General features: G+C 39.8%; 1 protein-coding gene across 3 annotated transcripts; it reads left to right on the top strand.

Moving 5' to 3' along the window:
- The first annotated feature begins 35 nt into the window (after nt 1-35).
- On the top strand, nt 36-17,167 carry uckl1a (uridine-cytidine kinase 1-like 1a). Of its 3 annotated transcripts, none has more exons than XM_080294939.1 (15): nt 36-192; nt 4,538-4,725; nt 4,931-5,037; nt 8,975-9,145; nt 9,385-9,456; nt 9,594-9,783; nt 9,885-9,946; nt 11,030-11,046; nt 11,253-11,351; nt 11,432-11,525; nt 13,658-13,720; nt 13,821-13,943; nt 14,169-14,276; nt 14,527-14,683; nt 16,938-17,167. In XM_080294939.1, exons 1-15 carry the CDS (start codon nt 173-175, stop codon nt 17,018-17,020), a joined length of 1,554 nt encoding a protein of 517 aa, XP_080151065.1. In that variant the 5' UTR covers nt 36-172; the 3' UTR covers nt 17,021-17,167. The 3 variants fall into 3 exon arrangements, with proteins under 3 accessions (XP_080151065.1, XP_080151066.1, XP_080151064.1); XM_080294938.1 differs by lacking the exon at nt 36-192 and adding an exon at nt 1,468-1,674; XM_080294940.1 differs by lacking the exon at nt 4,931-5,037 and having other exon boundaries at nt 99-192.
- Nucleotides 17,168-20,438: the final 3,271 nt, after the last annotated feature.

Raw genomic sequence — 20,438 nt, 5'->3', positions numbered from 1 at the left:
CGTTTTTTTGCAAGTGAGTCGTTAGGCTCTGTTGAGTTCCTTTGCCTGGGTAAGATACTACATTACCCACAATCCCTCCGCACAGCTACGAAGAAACTATCCATGGCTCTAACCAGCCGCTACCGGCTCCGAGGTCTCAGGATCCCAGCGGAGGCGAAGTGCGGTAAAAATAATGACGTCCCGCTCGGACAGGTACACGATGCTATCAGTATTTTTACCTGTGTTTGAATTTTTTTGAATCCTGAAATAATTAATGCAGTTTTTTTTATTTTATTTTATTCACATTTTTATAGTCCGCAGCAGCTTCGTCCTGTATAACGCTAACCACACTGACGCCCCTTCTCCTCTCCTCCTCCTTCCTTCACCCCCTATAAACAGATGTTTACACACCATTCCGTTAAACCCTGTCTCTGTTAGTTAGTTATTAACTGATCAGTATCATCACGATGGGGGATGAAGGTGCATCAAATGCGCTTCAGAAATAGGTGAGCTGCATGCTGACACAGTCGTGCGTCACAGTCTCTGAAGTCACGAGTTCAATCTGTGATCATAAATAAACCTCTGCATTTCAAGCTTTATTACAAACATTAGCAAGGAAGTAATACCTTAATCATTTTTTCTGTTGGAGAAGTTTGAGGTGGCGCTCGTTAAACTTATTTTAGCCTGTTATGAATGTAATCAGAGTACTACACGCCGGACAGTTGTTGCAGATTTGTCAGCTGCACATCCATGATGCAAATCTCCTGTCCCAGCACATCTCAGAGGTGCCCTATTAGATTGAGATCTGGTGACTGTGAGTACAGTGAACTCATGGTCATGTTCATGAAACAAGTTTGAGGTGATTTGAGCTTTGTGACGGGACACGTGACATGATAATGGACAGAATAAAAATTAAAACGCAAAAAAAAAACAAGAATAACGATCAAATAACAACAGCCAACAAAGACTCAGTGTCACAAGATTCATCGTAAAGACGAATATTAAAGAACTCAAAACTCAACCCAGTGGTCAGACACCATAAGCATTAGAATGGTGAAGCGATATTGAAGATAACGAATGATAACGAATGATTTTTACAGTTTTCAGTTTTCTGTCTGTCTTCTGTCTTTGTCCTTTGGGTTGTTGGTCAGCCGAACTCCCTCTGTAAGGGCTGAGACTGACAGTTTTCGCTGTTTTCTCACATGACGTGTATCATAAGAAATCATTTTGCCCCATTTGGTTTTCTAGTGTTTCTGTTGATCAGGTCGGTGAACTGAAAGGAAGGATCAACAGAAGACATCCATCATGGCTTCTTTTTATTTAGAGGTGGCTCTATTAATACCAGCCAAGCAGCTCTTTGCTGTCAGTGTTACAGTGATCCTCTTAGACGCTGTCACTCACTCTCTCGCAGAGAGAGAGAAAGCAGGACACGGAGAGAAGAGCAGATTTTTCAGATGATTAAGGCTTCACAGACGTGTGAATGCACAAAGTGAAAACAGACTAGAAATAGACCTGTATTTAACACGTTCACGGCCTCGGTCAGTGCTGAGGGCCGCTTGCTGTTGTTTTTGGGGAGGTTGCCACAGTGACGGGTGAGCTGGAGGGTAACAGGTTGTCGTCCGAAGCAGATATGACTCTGCTGGACTGCACAGGAGCCAGAATCTCCGGCTGCTGGTCGTTGAGGTCTGACCGCAGGTAAGATGTGGCTGACTGCAGTGTTGCTGCTGTTGTTTTCTCTCAACACAGACACCCTGCTGGTTTTCCCCCAACAAAGCTCACATACACACTGTGGATACATGTGTGAGTGCTATAAATAGTCTGCAACCAGGGGTTGTTGACAGGTCAGAGGGAGTGCCGTATCCGGATTAGTTTGCAGTGATTTGGTGTGAGAGCTGGGTTTATTTGGGTTGCTTGAAATGTGTCATTACTGCACATTTATAATGACCTCGAATATGCAAAACACTCATTAGTCTTCACTTCCATTCAAGATTTGTCCCATTTAGTATGCATGCGCTGTAGTAGTGCATCACATCCAAAACAAGCAGGGTACCGATTTAGTTTCTAATTATTGCCTGTGGGAGTGTATAAGTCCACAAAGAGTCCCCAGAGAGCATGACGCAAAAGCTAAGCTGACTTTTCCATGTTCCATAGTTAACGGTGATGTGAGCCTAATCTAAATCACTGTAATCTAAGCTGCCGTGTACCTAATAAATTACCTTACAGTCTTACTACTACACTATAGGTAAAGCAGTATTCATATTCTTTATGCCAGTACTGCACCATAACCGTAAAAGAAATGACAATGTAACTTAAAGCTTTTGTTTTGTGGCTACAGTATCAGAACTTAAAATAGTGAAGAGAAAGAATCACAGCATGTGTTTATAGCATTGTTACGATAACAATAGTACAGCTCCACTCCTACTGAGCTCTCACAATGCCTTTATACTACAAGCTGCAGTCACCCTCACGCACACTTTTTATCTATGTGCACAAATGCCTATGGATCAACTTGGCATTCACTATCTTGAGCGTACAGTGACGTTAGCTTTTCAAACTCTCAGCTTGCTGAGGTGGAGCCGGAACAGTATTCACTGTGGATTAATCGGCTGTATACTTTCTTGAAGCATGTTTATTTCTGTATTTGTAAAATGCACAACAGTAGTAGCAAATTTCCATCCTATGTAGGGACAGGGATAGCTCAGTAGGTAGAGTGTTGGCCCCATTATTGGAAGGTTGGGGTTCGAATCTGGCTACCCTGAGGTACCCCTGAGCAAGGTACCGTCCCTACACACTACTCACCGGGTGCCCAATGGCTGCCCACTGCTTCACTGAGAGAATGGGTTAGATGCAGAGAAGAATTTCCCCACGGGGATCAATAAAGTATACATTACTATAAACCACTATCTCTTTATGTTAATAAAGTGTTCTCATACCACCATGCTAGAAAAGCTCCAGTAATTCATATGTGTAATTCCTGAAGACTCAGAACTTCACTGGAGGGATGAAACGCCATTCTTCTTAATTATGGTGGCACAAACTGTCAGTGTAAAGTCTCCCAGAAATGCTCACTTATGTTTAAATGTGGTTCCTGTAAATCTCAGAGCATATGATTTATATCATCTTAGTACTGAAAGAGCTCCTTCTCATCAGGATAGAGATTTTCCTCAAAGAATAAAGGTGAGCAGTCACAACAGTGAAAATTTAGTCAAAGCAAACCTAAAAAACCTACCAGCAAAACACCCCAGAGCCACAAGACCCTCTCACTTTAATATGTCTTGTTATATATGAGGAATAGTCTAAACTTCACATTTACTGTAACCGTATACAAAGAAAAGCTGTGATTTCTTGCAATGTGAGAATCCACTCTCCTCCAGTCCTTGGGCAAGATACTAACGCCCAAGTTCCTCTCTGATCAGCCTGAGTATGAATGTGTGAGAACGTTAGATAGAAAGCACTTACATACAAAAGAACGGGTGAATGAGGCATGTTGTATGAAGTGCTTAGAGTGCTCAGATAGACAGAAAAGTTCTGGGTTACATTTTTAAATGTTCTTGATTTGTATTGTAATGAAAGTTGTATTTTTTTTAAAGTTGTGCCAAAATGTCATGCAGTCAAAAGTGCAGCAGATGTCCTTAAACTGCTATTACAGAAAAACTGGATGTGGATATGAGATTTTACATCCTCTGTGATCAACAGCAGAGCTCATAAACAGTAATGTGTTTGCGTAAAGGGACAAAACTCTTTTCTGCTTGCACAGCAGGTGTTGGCATTCTAGAAATTGTGTCTTGCTGTTGTTGTTTTTGACCATGAGCTCCACATTTTTAGTAAAATATTTAAACAGGATGTTTAAGGATGGTTGGCTATGGTACAGATTTAATGCTTTCTAAATTCAGAATTATTGGAAGAAAAGAACTAATTAACTTTAATATGTATAAATGTATAATTTAATTTGTGTTTGTTTGTATTCCTATGAATGCGTAGGTATGAATGTACATGTATGTGTATATGGGCCAGTTGCATTTCTATTCAAGCATAAATTTGAGTTGCTTCTGTACAATTAGTTAAAATATCCTCCTGAGAACTGAGGAACTTTAACTTTTTTTGTGATTTCCTTCCTCTTTGGAGCTAAGAGAGGCCACCCAAAAACATGAGATATCATGGAAAGCCCAAGATGTCCTCTATTTACTACATTAAGACTTAGTAAGCTAGCTTAAATAAGTCAAAAGATACAGACCAAATCAATTCAATCCATCTATCTCTATTGAAGACGCCATAAGTTTTAGCTAACCTTTAACTCTTAAGACCATAAGCACAAAAAAATACGTGTTAGTGATGTTAGTGTTAGCACTGTGTGTGACTGTAAATTAGCTGCATCATGCAGAAAAGCCCAGTAAGTATTTTCAAAATAAATATATATTTGCATTAGAAATCAGAGAATGCAGACGACATCATTTGCTATAATAACTCCATAGGCCTAGCTGTGACAGTTTCCTTCCTGTTCCTTCCATGGATCGTTTGTTCAGGCTGTGACCTGCCCTGCTGTTTGCTGTTTTTGCAGTGGGAGCGGGGAGGACTCGTTGGACCGCCTCCTGCCCGCGGCTGGGGCCCCTCGCAGGAAGAGCGCTACCTCGCTGAGTAAAACAGAGCCTCCTCTGCTCCGCACAGGCACACGCACCATCTACACCGCTGGCCGCCCGCCCTGGTATGACGAGCACGGCGCTCAGTCAAAAGAGGCCTTTGTCATTGGTACGACACTCACTGATGATGTTGTTGGTCCTCCAGACTGCCAAGTCGTGGCTTTGAGCTGCAGAAGCTGTCCTTAATGTCCTATTCTCTCATATTATACCCATAAACATTTTAGTGCTATCACACATGCATACCAGCAGACAGCATTAGACACACTCTGAAAAACACAAATAATGGGCCTTTGAAATGCTGTGTGGATCTGCAGGGCTGTGTGGGGGCAGTGCCTCAGGGAAGACCACCGTAGCCAATAAGATCATTGAGGCCCTGGATGTGCCGTGGGTTGTGCTACTGTCGATGGATTCTTTCTACAAGGTGATGCCTGTTTGTGTTTTTTGTCTTTATCGATTTGGTAATTATTACAGATTATCTGTTGGCTTGTTAAAGGAAGAAATGATCTATGTGCAGAGAAAATCTTTCGGTAATCTTAGGAGCTTTTCCATCACAGACTCGAAGTAATCACTGTACTGCTGTCACTTGATTTAATAAGAGGTTGTGGTTTTGCCTTAAAATTACAGCCTTCGAATGACAGACTATTCATGTGCCGCAGCAGTGAAAATGAACCTACAGAGACCTGCAGGGGAAAAGGAACAGAGAACAATGGAGTAACATATTTCTGTTTAGGCGGAACCTGGAACAAAATGCACTGTAAGAACATCAATTAAACTTCATTTAAATCACCCAGTGTATACTAAACAAGAAAGAGTTTGAGGTTTCCACCAAGACTAAAGATTCCCTCCACAGCCTTTGTGAATTGAGTTTCTGGATCCAAAAGTATATCTCTCACTTTTTATTTTAATATGTGTAAAGAAGTCTCATTAACAAAACCCTGAATCCATATTTCTAGGTGAAACTAAGCTACACCACTAATAAAATTTTCATGTAAATTTGTTTTAGAACTTTTTGTGTAATCCTGACAACAAACAGAGCCAATCGCATAACTTTCTTGGTAGAGGTAATCAATTTGAGTCCCAGCAGGAAACCAACATATTAGGCTGTTTGTTAAATCTTCAGAAAAGATGTCAGATTAATTGAAAATTTCCATCCATGCTTTAAACTGGCATGTAACTGATACAGTGCAGAAACATTGCATATTTTGTTTAGACAGTAGATTGTCCTCCATCTTGTTCAAACACAGAAAGTTCCCATTTGATGCTCAAGCCAAAACAAGTCATTATACGATCCACCATACTGTCTACACAGGATTATGGACCTATCCTGTAGGTTCATGCTGTCGCTAATGCTATAAACCACTGGATGCGCGCTACCACAGCGTCACGTGCTATTCATTACTGCAGACAGCTACGGCTCTCACCAGCTGTGAGTTACACAGTCAACAGTCCAGAAAGCACCCACTGATCTGTGATCTGTGTTTGTTTTCATAGACTCAACTTCTTTAGTTGAGATCAGTTGGGAAAACATAATCATTACAGATAGAGAGTCATAACAAGTTCCTCAGACCAACTTTTTTCTTGTAAGCCGCACACTCATAAGCAGAGATGTTCAGTCCTCTATAAGACTTTAAATCTTGCTCATGTTTCCAATTATTTTTGTGCATTGTGGGTGTTTTTTTAGTGAAAGAGTGTAACTATTTGCTCTGCTGCAAAGGAACTCTTGATCTCAATTAAATTTGTCACATAAATAAATCTTAAGTTAGTAAATTACAAAGAGAAATGTTAATATTTATGTTTTCTGTCCCAGTGTTCAGAACCACATAATAAAAAAAATATTCATCACCATCACAGAGACACGAACCAATCATTTTGAATAAATCACATAAACTGTTATCAGGTTTAACATCTTAAAATGTGGTTTAGCCAAGAAGATGTATCAAAAGTATAATTTCATCTTTTGTTGATAGAGTCCAACATTTTAGAAACTGCAAATGTTTGTTGTCTTGTAGAGTTTAAAAGATCAGTAAAAGAAAAATTGTAGTTAGTTAGTTTATTTCGTAAATAAAATACATAGAAAATGTTAATTACCACTAACTTTCCAAATGGTAATTGAGCTAATCCACCACCCCTGCCATCCAGCATTAAATCAGTGCCATTGATTATTAAATTTGGATTTTTGAGCCCAGTAAATAATATTCCCGTCTTTATGCCACGGTCGGCAAGGTCTGTCATCTCAGTTGTGGGCAAATAAAGGCTATCTCATCTCATCAACATCATCAAATCTTCCCACTATACAAAGTGACATCAGAGTGACGTCTTTTATGTGTCAATTTTGGATGTCAAATTTTGGGCCACTGAAGGAGTTGTTTTGTAATGACAGGCAACGTCTTTTTTTTCTACATCTACTGAACATGTAGTGTTGATGTCCATAGGACCTTCGTGTACAGTCTATTTGTAGTCCCGATGTGGTCATTGTGGACCACTTTTCAACGTCAAACTTAGACACATTTTACACGGCATTTTTTTTCGTTGCATCTTAAGGCTTTTTAGTCCCGTGTGTCCAGAGGGTGGAGGACATGTTTTCTATAGCCTCCTGACTACCAGGAAAAAAAATGTTGTCCAATCAAAAAAATTTTTAAATCCCCCAATGTTTGTAAGGTAATTAGAAGACTGAAATAATTTTTTGGGGAAAAAAAAGTTTACATTTTTTAGATATCACATGTCCACTGCAGAGGACATTGGAAGGCAAAACATGTAAAAATGAACTTTGATGGCAAATATTTGCTTCAACTCTTCACCAAGGAGAAGTTTGAACTCAAGGAACTGTAGTGGTTTCTTCCCCCAAAACTGCAAGTCATTGCTATACTGAAGCCATGAGTTGGTGATTGCCAGATCAAAAAGTAGAGAACTGCACATACTGTCAATTTCTGAGTGCGAGAGACCATCCTGTAGAAACTCAACATTCGGCAACAAGGTCCATGTCACCTATGTTGGTAGTGTACTCAGCAATTGCCAGTGGACTTGGCACATGGACAAACCTTTTGTTTTTCTTAGACCATCTTGTGGACATTTTTTAAACACTTCAATACTATACTAAAATGAAGTTAGAATTAAGCATACTATGTTTTAACGTGTTATTAAGAGACTTATTTAAAATATGTTAACAACATTTATAGCTAAAAATTGCTCAATAAGAAGTTTTATGCACTTACTTTTCTTCTTCCCATAAAATGTGCTTGCAGCGATGGCCGCCATGTTCCTTAATGAAAAAACTAAAGTTCCCAAAGCTCCACCCCTTCACATTTGGTATCATTGGAAAGCCCTAAATGTCCTCTGTAGATACCAAAAGGAGGCAATTCTGTAGTATGCAGTGCATGGGAGATATTCAGGTTTAGAAAGGTGCTCTACAGAGGACAAATTTGCATTGCTGGTAGTCAGGAGGATAGGCTACCAGTTGATTTTTGTTTACACCTTTATTATTACCTTTACATTTATTAATCATATAAATTTCCTGCACCTATCATAGACGTCCAGATGAAGTCCAAAGTTCAAATGTTGACGTCCAAGCTGGGTCATGGTTGGACGTCCAAATTGTAGACCTAGTTTGGTTGTGTGTAGTTGTCCAGAACTAGTTGTTGACCAACGGACCCAATATAGATCTGAACGTCTATCCGACGTCCAATGTTTAGTGGGATCAGTAAATTAAGACAAAATCAGGTATGCTGAAGTCTTACTTCTCTCTTCTGCATTCACAGACAAAGGTATCAGCTAATTAATAATATAATCTAAAAGTAATAACACAACTTCACAGAAGAAAATCTGCTGTTACAATTAACAACACAGCAATCTGTAGTTTTTGTCAGATAATTGCATTAATAAGAAGGCACCAATGCAATTGAGACGTCCATCTCAGTGACTGGCTGAGCTGAAATGAAGTCTCAGTCAGATGGTCCACGTTCCTAACTTTAGGCGTTAGCAAAGGATAAACGGGTCAGTTTTTGAAAAATTCACCCTCACTACACTTGTCACAAATGGGTACATTAACTTAAAACATCAAAGCTGTGTTTTGTGCCAGAGTTAAAACATTATTTGAATTCTGTCAAGTTCCGTATTTTAACTTTGGAGTCTATGAGGACTGACTTGTTTGCAGAGCCTAAAGAAGTCATTGGCCATTAGAAGAAGTGCAGTTGTTAGCATTATAATAAAACTGCATTTTCAGCCCAGGAGTTTAATGGTTCATATTTGTGGTAATAAGCTGATCTAAATGATAAAATAAACCCTCATTTAAAATCTTTAAATAGTTAATCAAGTTAATGAGGAAGATCCTCTGAAATTCATCTTTATTTTGTGTCTTTCAGGTTTTATCCCCCGAGGAGCAGGCTCTGGCCGCAAAGAACGACTACAACTTTGACCACCCGGGAGCATTTGACTTTGAGCTGCTGGTTTCCACCCTGAGAAAACTGAAGCAGGGCAAGAGTGTGAAGATCCCGGTGTATGATTTCACCACACACATGAGACATAAAGACTGGGTGAGTTTGGTTTTTATTGCTTTAAAGGAACCTCAGTGTTGATTATGCCAAAGATGAGATGGACCAGAAAGAACCCCAGTGTTGAGGCAGCATTCAAAGCTGAAAATGTATTAAACTTAAATGAAATTTAAATTTTTAAAAACTATGTGTCAAAGTGACACACTGCACCTTTAATCTTATAAAAGCTCAAACGACTGCTTTCTTCTTTAAAGACTCGACTTTCCCTCCTCTTCTTGCAGAAAAATGTGTACGGTGCCAGTGTGATCATTTTTGAAGGAATTATGTCCTTTGCAGACAAAGAGCTTCTTCAGGTAAGACAGTGCATTCTTTTATTTCCTTTCTTTTGAAGAATTCTTGAGTGAAGCAGACTAATCATCACCAGGAATTGTTTGTGCAGCTGCTTGGCTGAAATGAACATTATTGAACTGTTGGCTCTTCGCACCTGCAGCTCCTGGATATGAAAATCTTTGTGGACGCAGACTCAGACATTCGGCTCGTCCGCCGGCTCCGCAGAGACATCACAGTGCGTGGACGGGACATTGAAGGCGTAATCAAGCAATACAACAAGTTTGTGAAACCAGCCTTTGAGCAGTACATCGAACCAACCATGAGGCTGGCAGATATTGTTGTACCAAGAGGTGAGTCAGACAGACCTCGTCTTTCCTAAAGACCACCTAAACTAAAATGTTTGGACATATTTGTTAACACTGGCTGTTCTCGGCTTTTTGTTCCCTCCAAGGTGGTGGGAATATGGTGGCCATTGATCTGATTGTCCAGCATGTTCACAGCCAGCTGGAGGAGGTGAGTCACCAAATCGCTCCGTATACTTGAGAGCATGGTGCCACCATGTGTCTGAAGGCTGAAACATGCAGACTTCCAATTCTTTGTGGGATAAGTGGCATCAGAAGAAAATACATCGAGCAAGCTTTCACATTTTTAACCCTTTAACTTTGAAAAATATTGCCAGCAAACTGAATTAAAAACACAAAACCTGAGATTTGTTGATTTTACAAGTGTTATGTGTGTAGCCATGTGACCTCTACTGTTGTTCAAAAGCCAGTGAAAAGTCCTGCAGTTGTAGTGGATGACATGTTCCTTTATTGTGATGAACATGCTGAATCAGTCGAATGTGGCTCATTCTGAAACCAGTAAAAGCAGTATATGTGTTTGAGTCACATATGATAAAATCCTCAGTGCCCTGCTGTTTTAATAAATTATCTATTCAATTAAAAAAATAATTAGGAAGAAATGTACTCAGTAACTAAAACGAAAAACAAAGACTAGATGTGAATGTCGATTTTAGTTATCAAAATGCAAAGACAGAAGGAAACCAACTAAAATCATACAGGACTCTGCCAAAGTCTTGAGCCGTCCCTCATCTTTTTTGTGTTTAAATGCGAAAGAGCTGCAGTGATTTATTGAAACATGCAAACATACAGTATATAAGGCAGAAATAGAGTTTGTACAGTTCTAATGCATGCACGTGCAAAATATTTGGTGTGACCACCTTTATTCTTGAGCACAGCCTGAACTCCTGAAGCTTTTTCTTTAGGAATAGTTTTCCAAGCTTCTTGAGGGACGTTCAAAACTCTTCATTGGATTTTGGCAGCCTTTTGTTTTGTTCTGTGTCAAGATGATTCCATACTGCTTCGGTAGTGTTGAGGTCCCGGCTGTGGGGAGGCCGATCCAGGACTGAAAGTGTTTCATTTTGGTTTTTCTATCCAAGTGTGCTTTTGCTGCATTAGTAGTGTCAGGGCAGGATATTAAAAGGGTTTTTTTTTTTAAATAGGAAAAACAGCATCACCATCCTTATCTTCTGAAACATTATTTTTTCCTCTACTATTATTTTCATTTATCGTCTCTCTCTGTCCTCCCTTTATGCAGCGTGAACTCAGTGTCAGGTATGCTGATACATATTTTCACTTCTGTGACTTTGGCCGGCTTATTGTAATTGGAAATTTTATATTCAAACTGTGTCCTCTATGGCTTCCACACTGTGCCCCATCTGCCCTCTCTGAAAACTCCCTGCCGCCTCAGAATCTCTTTTCTCTGATAGTGTGTCGGACTAACAAAGTTAAAGCTTTTGATCTGATCTGCTTTGTCTCAGGGCACTCCTGGCCTCTGCCCAGCAGACGCAGCCGTTGCCCCAGACGCTCAGTGTCCTCGAGAGTACGCCGCAGGTCAGGGGCCTGCACACCATCATCAGGTAGTGACATGTGATCATGATGTCCTTCCTGCAGTCCTATAATTTGAAATTTAAAAACGTTTTGATTCCCTCCGCCGCAGGAACAAAGAAACCAGCCGAGACGAGTTTATCTTCTACTCAAAGAGGTTAATGCGGCTTCTCATAGAGCATGCTCTAACATTTCTACCATCTCAGGTGAGTAATCTTGGTTTGAATATCTAGAATCATTACTTTTTATTAATATGATTACCCTTGCATGAAAAGAGTTGCTCATAGTGATTAAAACAAACAAAACAAACAAAAAAACAGTAATTAATTCCCTCCAAATCTCTTGAGTTTCTCATATTTTAATTCATAGTTTTGGTTTCAAGCTGACTGCATTTTGAAGCTTTAACATTAGCGTTTTGGCCCCCACCGTGTTGGGTTTTTTTTAGAGCCACAAGTTACCTTGCATGGATAAAAGGGCTTGAGAAACAACATACCAGATAATTAATCCTAAATACACTCACCAAACCTGAATAACAAACTACTGGGATGTTCTTGACTACACAGCAAGCCATAACATTAGTCAGGTTATCAATCAAAATGCTCCAAAAGTCACCAACGGCACACACAGTGAAGCGAAGTGTTGTGATGAGTCTGACAGGTACCGTTTGGCTGCCTGTAAATCAGCGCAGCCACATCTTTTACTCAATCATCCTGGTGGGTGACTTATAAAAAACTCACCTGTCTCAGAGTTTTTGGAAGAGTCAAAACTATCCGTAGAGCCCAAAAAGCTTTTTTTAAAGCTGTAAAGTTGGACATTTTAAAATGGGAGTGTATGGGGATTTACTCGTTTTGCACCCAGCCTCAAGTGGTCACTAAAGGAACTGCAGTTTTTTGCACCCCTCAATGGACACAAACACAGCAACAACAACAAAGTTGCAATGTGCCTGCTGGATGTATGAAAGTGCAATACATGTGTTCCTTTAAATAGTCAAACTAAGTATGTTATTAAAACATAATCTGAATTTTACATTTCATGTTTCGTAAGTCGGCTGTATCAATTAAAAAAGTAAAGTAAGCCATGGTGAACCCTGTCGGCTCCCAAATTTCAGTGATGCCTGTCACTGTCATGCAAATAAGAAGTTTTGTCTGTAACTATAGCGTTATGTTCCACATACTGTGTATGAAAACCACTTCATCTTCATATTCTATCATGACAAAACAGCTGTAAAGCTTTTTGCGATTATTTTTCTTTCTTAAGATTTTTTTTTATTACATCTTTGATTCACTGAACTGCAGACAACCCTGTTTTCACTTTTTTCATCCTCATACCTTCTACTGTTTGCCTAGCGGTTAACAACCAAAACCACTTAACAGAACATATAATTATTTCTCTGTATTTCTCTGAAAATGTACTTGTGTTAAAGCTAAGTGAACACTATTAATGTTGAATTGAGGAATGAAAAGCTGCCCTTTTTGATGCGAACTCTTGTAATAAAACTTGTTAGGCTTACTGAGTAAAGCACCTCATTAGAGCCCCCTTCACAGTTAGCTCATGCATGTTAGTCATATTATCCAGAGGGCATGTTTCATACTTCACATTCTAAATCTGCTGACTTTACCTTTCTGCATAATGAGCTGATATTATTAGCTTCTCCTCAGTCACATAAAACAGTAACAATTAATTTCACTGGGGATTTTCTTTTTTTTTTCCTTTTTTCTTTTTTTTGGCAAGGAAAGCAACACAGAAATATGATAGAACTTGAAGTGGCCCCATTATGCCCATTTGCACCTCCAGGTTTTTATATTTGGATTTCTGAGGAGTAGCTTTGCATAATTCACATTTTAAAAATAAACTTTTTTTAGGGGATTGAAGAGCCTAGGTGCAGCTCAAATCTTCAAAGCTACTCTCTCTTGGCTGCCCCTTGTGAACAAAATCTTTTATATCAGGTGGGCGTGGCTTCTGGGCGGACCAAAGCTTCTTGCTAGTTAGAGCTGTGTGCATGAGATGACCATGTCAGGGATTTCTGTTTTCACTGCCATCACACAGAGTGACGAAAAAAAAAGAAAACTGCCTTACACTGAGTGTGTGAAGCTTGAGATTTTGATTCATAGGGATTACCTACTGAAAAAGAAACTAAATACGTCACTATGATACTCATTACAGCAAAAAATAAATAAATAAATAAATCTGAGAACTCTTGTGCAAATGTAGTGTTTGTGTTAAAGATCAGGTTTATATTTGTGTATTTTTTCTTTAGTGCCACTTTTTTATGTCGGTGTGTTTGTTTGTGGGGTGTTTGGTGTGTAATAAAACATCATTTCTTCTTCTGCCTTTGCAGCCGTGTTCAGTTCAGACCCCACAGGGCCATGATTACGAGGGCTGCAGTTACAACGGTAAAGGGGTAAGTGATGTTCTTGTTTTACAAGGTCTTGCTAGCTTCCAGTCGAATATGACCTCAGGGTTTCTGTCATCATGCTCGCTCTGCTGCCTCGTCTCCTCAGATCACCGGTGTGTCGATCCTGCGTGCAGGAGAGACCATGGAGCCCGCCCTGAGGGCCGTGTGCAAGGACGTCCGCATCGGCAAGATCCTCATCCAGACCAACCTCGACTCAGGCGAGCCAGAGGTAGAAAAATATGAGTCATTTACCATCAAATCCATGTGCGTGCTTTGCTTTCCAGACTTCACGCGCTCCTGGGTGTGTCTCAAAAATCACATCAAACAAAAGATGAAAATGTTTTGATTGTTTTTTAATTTTTTTTCCCTTCCACATGATGTGTGTCTCCGTGGTAACTACCCTTCCTGCTTTTGTAACCATGGTAACTGGTCTCCTCCTCTCTGGCCTCACCAGCTGCATTACCTGCGTCTGCCCAAAGACATCAGTGAAGATCATGTCATCCTAATGGACAGCACAGTCTCCACCGGCGCTGCTGCCATGATGGCAGTTCGAGTCCTATTGGTGGGTGGAAATTAGCATCATTACCCTGCAATAAGGCAGCAGTAGGGACCCTCTCCTCTTGGGCAGTCACATGTGTTTTATTACCCATCTGTGTGGGCATTGAGTAGATGTTATTCTTTTTCTCTGGTGCAGTTTGAGTTGTATTATTCCTGCAAGGAAAACCTCAAATGTATCCTTTCCACTTACTGAGCTTCTTAAAGTGATCAAGAAGCCACTAACTGTTGTTGCTGTGATGTGTGTGACTGAGCAGGATCATGAGGTGCAGGAGAATAAGATCATGTTGGTGTCGCTGCTGATGGCAGAGCTCGGGGTGCACTCTGTGGCCTATGCCTTCCCAAAGGTCAAAATCATCACCACTGCTGTGGACAAGGGCCTGGATGATTTTTTACATGTAATTCCTGGTATCGGTAAGCACTTCCATGCATCTTTTCATTCTTTCACGTACTGTCTTGTAAATTCAGATGGCCTGTGTTCCTACCTGTGCACACATTTTACCTGAAGTATTTTTTTTTTACAGTTTGGAGTCAGCAGGAGAAAACTTTTGAATTATAGCTGACGTATAAAAATAAAAATTTAATGCAAGTTCATAAATCTTCATTAGCTTACCACACCGCCTTCAGCGTGCAGGTGTTGGGTTCATGATTTTAGCTTTGTGCAGGAAATAAAAAGCAGCAGACAAAAAGATAATAAGCATCTGTTTCTCTAGTTGACAAATTTAATTTCTTGTACCAGCAGTTTGTAATATTATGATTGTGTCATGTTAGATTTGAAGCAAACCTCTCTTTCTGTCACTACTGAGTGAGTGAGCAACGTGAACATCAGATGGCCCACTCGTAGCTTTACAAACAGAAATACTTACATGTGATTATGTAACTTGTCCTACAGAGAATACAAGTGAAAATACTGCAGCTGTTTTTTGAGGTGTACTAGACGTGATGGCACAAAATTTTTTGCAGGTATAGGAAGTATAAGATTACACCTGAAATCTCATAAAACTCATTTGCTTAAAGGCATTGCAGTCCTGAACTTTTCTCACACTTACCTGATAAAGGGACAAGTGTTAACACAAATGTCCGATGCACTCACATTGCATTTTAGCCGGTCTTTAATCTGCCTGCTCCCTAGTACAGGATCCATTTGGTATCAGATTGCACCAATGTGTGAATGGTGTAGCTAATCGTCTAGTACATTTGCTGCTAATGAGTGGTCATCCTTTGTCCTGCCTCCAGTTGCGCCATCCTGGCAGCACCCCACCTAATCCACACAGAGTATTTCTAGTAGTGACAGTGTGTTTGAAGCTGACTATTTCCTGAAGCATGCACATCAGAAAAGATAGCTGTGGAAACCTGATCACAGCCTGATCGTAGCAATGCTATTTGAAGTTCATTATTTACATGAAAATGCAGTTAGGGACAGCAGTGCCGAATGTGGACATATTGGAGATCCCACCATTCAGCTTAGCCAAAATCAGGAGTGTCTCGGTTCAGCTTTGCCGAGGACTGCAGTGAGTCCAAAAGAGTTGCAGAGGTGATATTGTTTAGCTGTTAAATAAAAAAGGGAAGTTAAAGAACAATTTGGTCTGCACTTTTTCTTTCAATGAGAAAGAACAAGAATTAAAACATATGGCGGCCTCTAAGGTCAAAGCACATGCAAGAAAATGCAAACAGGGAAATGCACAAGTTTATAAATGTTATAGTTACCGGGGAAAAAACAGATAGTCTTGTGCAGGCTAGTAGTTGTGAACATTCAGTCAAATCTGCAGATGTAACATAAATCTCTACCTATCAATTTAGACTCGTTATGAACTATGGGTCAAATGTGTATAGTTTGAAAGAAGCAAGTCTTGGGGCTGCATAATAAGGTTCAATCAAATAGTGCAACTTCATATGTATTTATATACATAGAGTATTGTGTCTGTGTGTTTATGCAAACTGATATTTTTAATCACACTGAGACAAAAAATAGGGGTAGTTGATGTTTTTATATGCTCAAAATGGGTCATTAAAGCCCGTGGGTAGGCGGTTACTAGGCAGCATGATGGTGTCATAATATATCACGTGTAATTCAACATTTGTGGATATAAATTAGATGTTAAGGTCATAAAATTAAAACAACAAGATGCTTTAATGAGGTGCTATTCTGTAGCATTTGTGTATTGTTGGAAGATTTATTATTCATCTAACTGGTAACAGAATATCTGTAGAAGCACAGATTTTTTACCAGAAATTCTTCATTTGATCACTGTAACCGAGCACATATTTAGAAGTCGAGAGTCTCCTGAATGTTTGAGTGTTGTGTGTGTAAACTGATGTCCGTCCAAGCAGTTGTTGTTTAGATTCAAGCAGGTAGGAAGCGAGTCGAGTTTAATTAGAAAGTGAAAAGTGAACATAAAATCAATTTAACGTCCTTGAAAAATACCAGTGGAAAAATAGCTTTCTCTTATTGAGCCATTGCTTGTAAAAAAAAAAAGAAAAAAGAGAGAGATCTATATGAAAAGCAGAAATTCAGTTTAAACTTTCATTCAACCTTTGCTGCTATTTAGCTTTACTATCTCTTCACACTGTGTTTTTCAGTGTATCTTATCGTTACATATTTCTCTTGCCTGGCTTCGGGGGCGATGTCTGCTCCGCTCTGAGTGCACTGCTGTGTGTGTTTTTTTAGGGGACTTTGGGGACCGTTACTTTGGGACTGATGGCTTCGACAGCTGGAGTGATGAAGAGGACCAGGAGCAGCTGCCACACTGACTCAAACATTTGTGAGACTCTGTGAAAGAAAACACAAACTACTTGAAAACTGTTGTGCATCCTCCTCTTCAGGTGTAGACTAGCAAAAAAAAATTGTTATATTTACTTTTGTGTACTGTAAAATTTTATTTTTTTTACTCCTCTGAAGATGATGTCTGAGTCCAGGTTTGTGCATGAGGGATATTTTGTTCTGCTCATCTTAAATATTTTAATACTGAACAGTAAAGCAGTGTCATTGCCTTTGAGGTGCAGTAAAACAATAATCCAATAACGTTATTAAATGGGTCCAGGTTGCACCAGCTGTTATTAAATCCAGAACTTAGTAAGAGCCAAAGAGTAAAGGAGTAAGTTCAAAGAGTAATGTACTAAATTTAGTTGGGCAATTAAAATATAGTGAATGTCTTCAGTAGTTTTGACTGTAGTAATGTGTAAATCTGTCATGCATATAGGGAGTTCCAGTTCAATACAGCAGCACCGTGAGGCAGCATCAGTATGGAAACATGCCCACAGTAGCAGGTAATTTTTGCCTTGTTCACAGTCTCAGTTTTACATATTACCAAGCCAAAGTACAGCAGATTGGACCAAAGAAAAGCTCACATATGATATTATTTGAATAAAAATTAGGAGATCACCAACAGTAAGAAGTTTCTAGGCTCGATTTCTGCTGATTGCTAGGCTGTCTCCCTGTGCGTGTGTGGGCTTTCCTCTTACGAGCTTGAAGTCCAGTCGCCTTCTTTTGAAGCTCTTAAGACTACCATGACCTGGATGACTGAGAGCCTGCAGACATGTGGGCTTTCCTCCAGTTTCCTTTCGCAGTTCTAAGACACGTTTGTCAGGTTAACTGGTGATTGGTGAACTTGTCTGTGGCTGTAGAAGTGGTTAAATAATTTAATTTTTCTTCATTAATGGACATTAATGAATACATGTAATTCATCTTATAATTGTTTGGAAGTTTCACATTTAAAAAAAACCCCATAAATTTCATCCTCATGGTGGTGCTAGATGAAAAGTTAGAGGTGCTTCTTTTTGGGGGTGAACAGCACAACAGACAATTTTGAAGGTATTTGTGTGATTCTTGAAGTCGCAGATGAACTGATCTCTATCGATAAAACCAGTTGTGTCTAAACGTAGCTCTGACTATGCTCCATTGGAGAAATGTGTGTTTTTAAGAAGAAAGACATTTCACACAATTTAGATTGAGTGTGAAACGTCTGATTGCATGAACCCTACCACCATTATAGGTCACGTGTTTGGTCATTAGTTTGACCATTTTGTGAGCATAATTTTAGACCTTTACTGTTATAATGTAATTCAACCATATCTTCATAGCAGCAAACTAAAACCAATTAACTCTTTTGCACTCATCTGAGCGGCTCAGGCTAATATTATATTCTGGGTATTTGGTTCACATAGAACGCAGCAGTGATGTATAGGATTTACAGGCTATAAAAGTTAGTGTGGTGAAGCCTGTTATAAATTGGGGATATGTTCATTTGCACGTAGTTGTTGAGTCACTTGTATTTTTATAGCACATTTAAAAACAACTGGCTTGGACCCAAAGTGCTTTCCAGTTCAGGCAGGTGGATTAACAAAACAGAGGTAAAACATGGAAGGTAAAAACAGCATTAAGAGAGAAATATGGATAAAGGAACTGGGAACATATAAAAGTAATGGCATAAACACAGTGTAATTACACTTACACAGCATTTGATCCCCTTTCTTCCACATATCCAATTCATAGGATCATAGAGGGGTTGCGGCCTATTTCAGTTGTCATGGAGTGAGAGGTGGGATACACCCTGGCAAGTCACCAGTCTTTCACAGGCTAAGAGACACAGACAACCATCTACAGCCAATGCAGAACCTAACATGCAAGTCTTTGGATTGTGAGAGGAAGCCGTGGGTGCTGGAGGGACCCCACGCAGGCAGAGGAAGGGTTCCAGTCGGGCAGTGAATTTGAACCAATGCCAATTAAACCAATTAAATATTGGAAATAACATTGTTGTAGATCACTACTGTTTTTCAACTGAAAAGAGTTCTCTTTTGTCCTCGACATAAAAAAGAGCAAAAAGTAAAAAAGGTGAGCACTTTTTATCCAGTAGGGTTTATTGTGTCTTATAAATCAAATTAAAGCATTAAAATTTACTGTAAATACATAGTTACAAAAAAAACAAGTCTGAGTTTAAGAATAGCTGATGCAACAAGAAAGTGTTCAGTGAACTTTCACACTTTCACACTGCTCTAGAAGGATTTTTCTGTATGAAATGGGATAAACTTATGTCTGAAGCTGAGCTGTTGTTTTAATTTATAGTAAAGTCACATAAGAGGAGGGATTAGATAAGGATTTAAATGTAAAACATATAAATCTTGGATTCAGGGTATGAAAAACATGAGATTTTGATACAGATTCAGTTTTCATCCCTCACATCCACCACTCCAAGTTACTGCTGGAGTTTGACATTGTGTGTCTGTAAGGTGCTGGGTCACGGACGGTCACATGCTCATGCTTGAATACTTTAAAAGCTCCTCTCAGGGTTCACGCACAGGCCGCCTTGCTCCTCTCTGCAATGCACTTTAAGGCCTGAAGGGGTCAGTATAGCTCACATTAAGCTTCTTCCAGTATGATTTATAGTGTGTTTATTACCTTTGAGAAATGTGTTATTTTACAGCACAGGAAATGCACACGGACTCACCTGAATCACAATTTAGAGGTTTGAGGTGAGCAGCTGGAAACATCCTTGTGCTTCTCAGTTTAACTGACTGATCTGTTGCTGGGTGCGGTGTGTTAATGCTCACTTGTGAACATGTAAATAATAATGTTTCAGGGCTAAAAATGAGCAGTAAAAGATCACCTTCCTGTCGTGTTCGCGTCTCTTGATCCTTCTGGAGAAAAAACGGACTCCCCAGCCACTTTGTGACCTTATGCTGAGTGTTATCTCTCCTCTGTCTCTCTCTGATCCTCTGTTTTTTCACCATCATGCACTTTGACTGCGTCTGACGGCCTCATTCATTCATGTTTATTCAGTCATTCATGCTCCTCACAGCGAGATTATCACATCACATAAGCTGTGAACGTGGTATCATCTTCACACCTACAGAATCTCCTACTCGTTTGTTTTGGGCTGTTTTCCTTTTTTCCTTCCTGTGATAGCTCTTCGCCGAGTGGGTGACACTGTGATCACGGATGTCATACGACGCACGCTGTATTCTCCAAGACAGCAGAAGACTCGCTCAGCCATGTGACTACTGCCTCAAGGTTAACCTGTTACCATGGAGACAAGCCCACCAATGAAAATTCAGCAGACGGTTGCGCTGTTGACTGCAAGCTTTTTGTTTTAAGGGGTGACCTATTTTTTTTTCCCTCCCCCTCCCTCCCCAACACTTCACAGCCACTCAGACGCAGACCCCGCTACTCTGG

This window comes from Astatotilapia calliptera, chromosome 20 (genome assembly GCF_964374335.1).
Source record: "Astatotilapia calliptera chromosome 20, fAstCal68.1, whole genome shotgun sequence".
Classification (NCBI taxonomy): domain Eukaryota; kingdom Metazoa; phylum Chordata; class Actinopteri; order Cichliformes; family Cichlidae; genus Astatotilapia; species Astatotilapia calliptera.
This window is presented reverse-complemented; position numbering and strand designations above follow the sequence as displayed.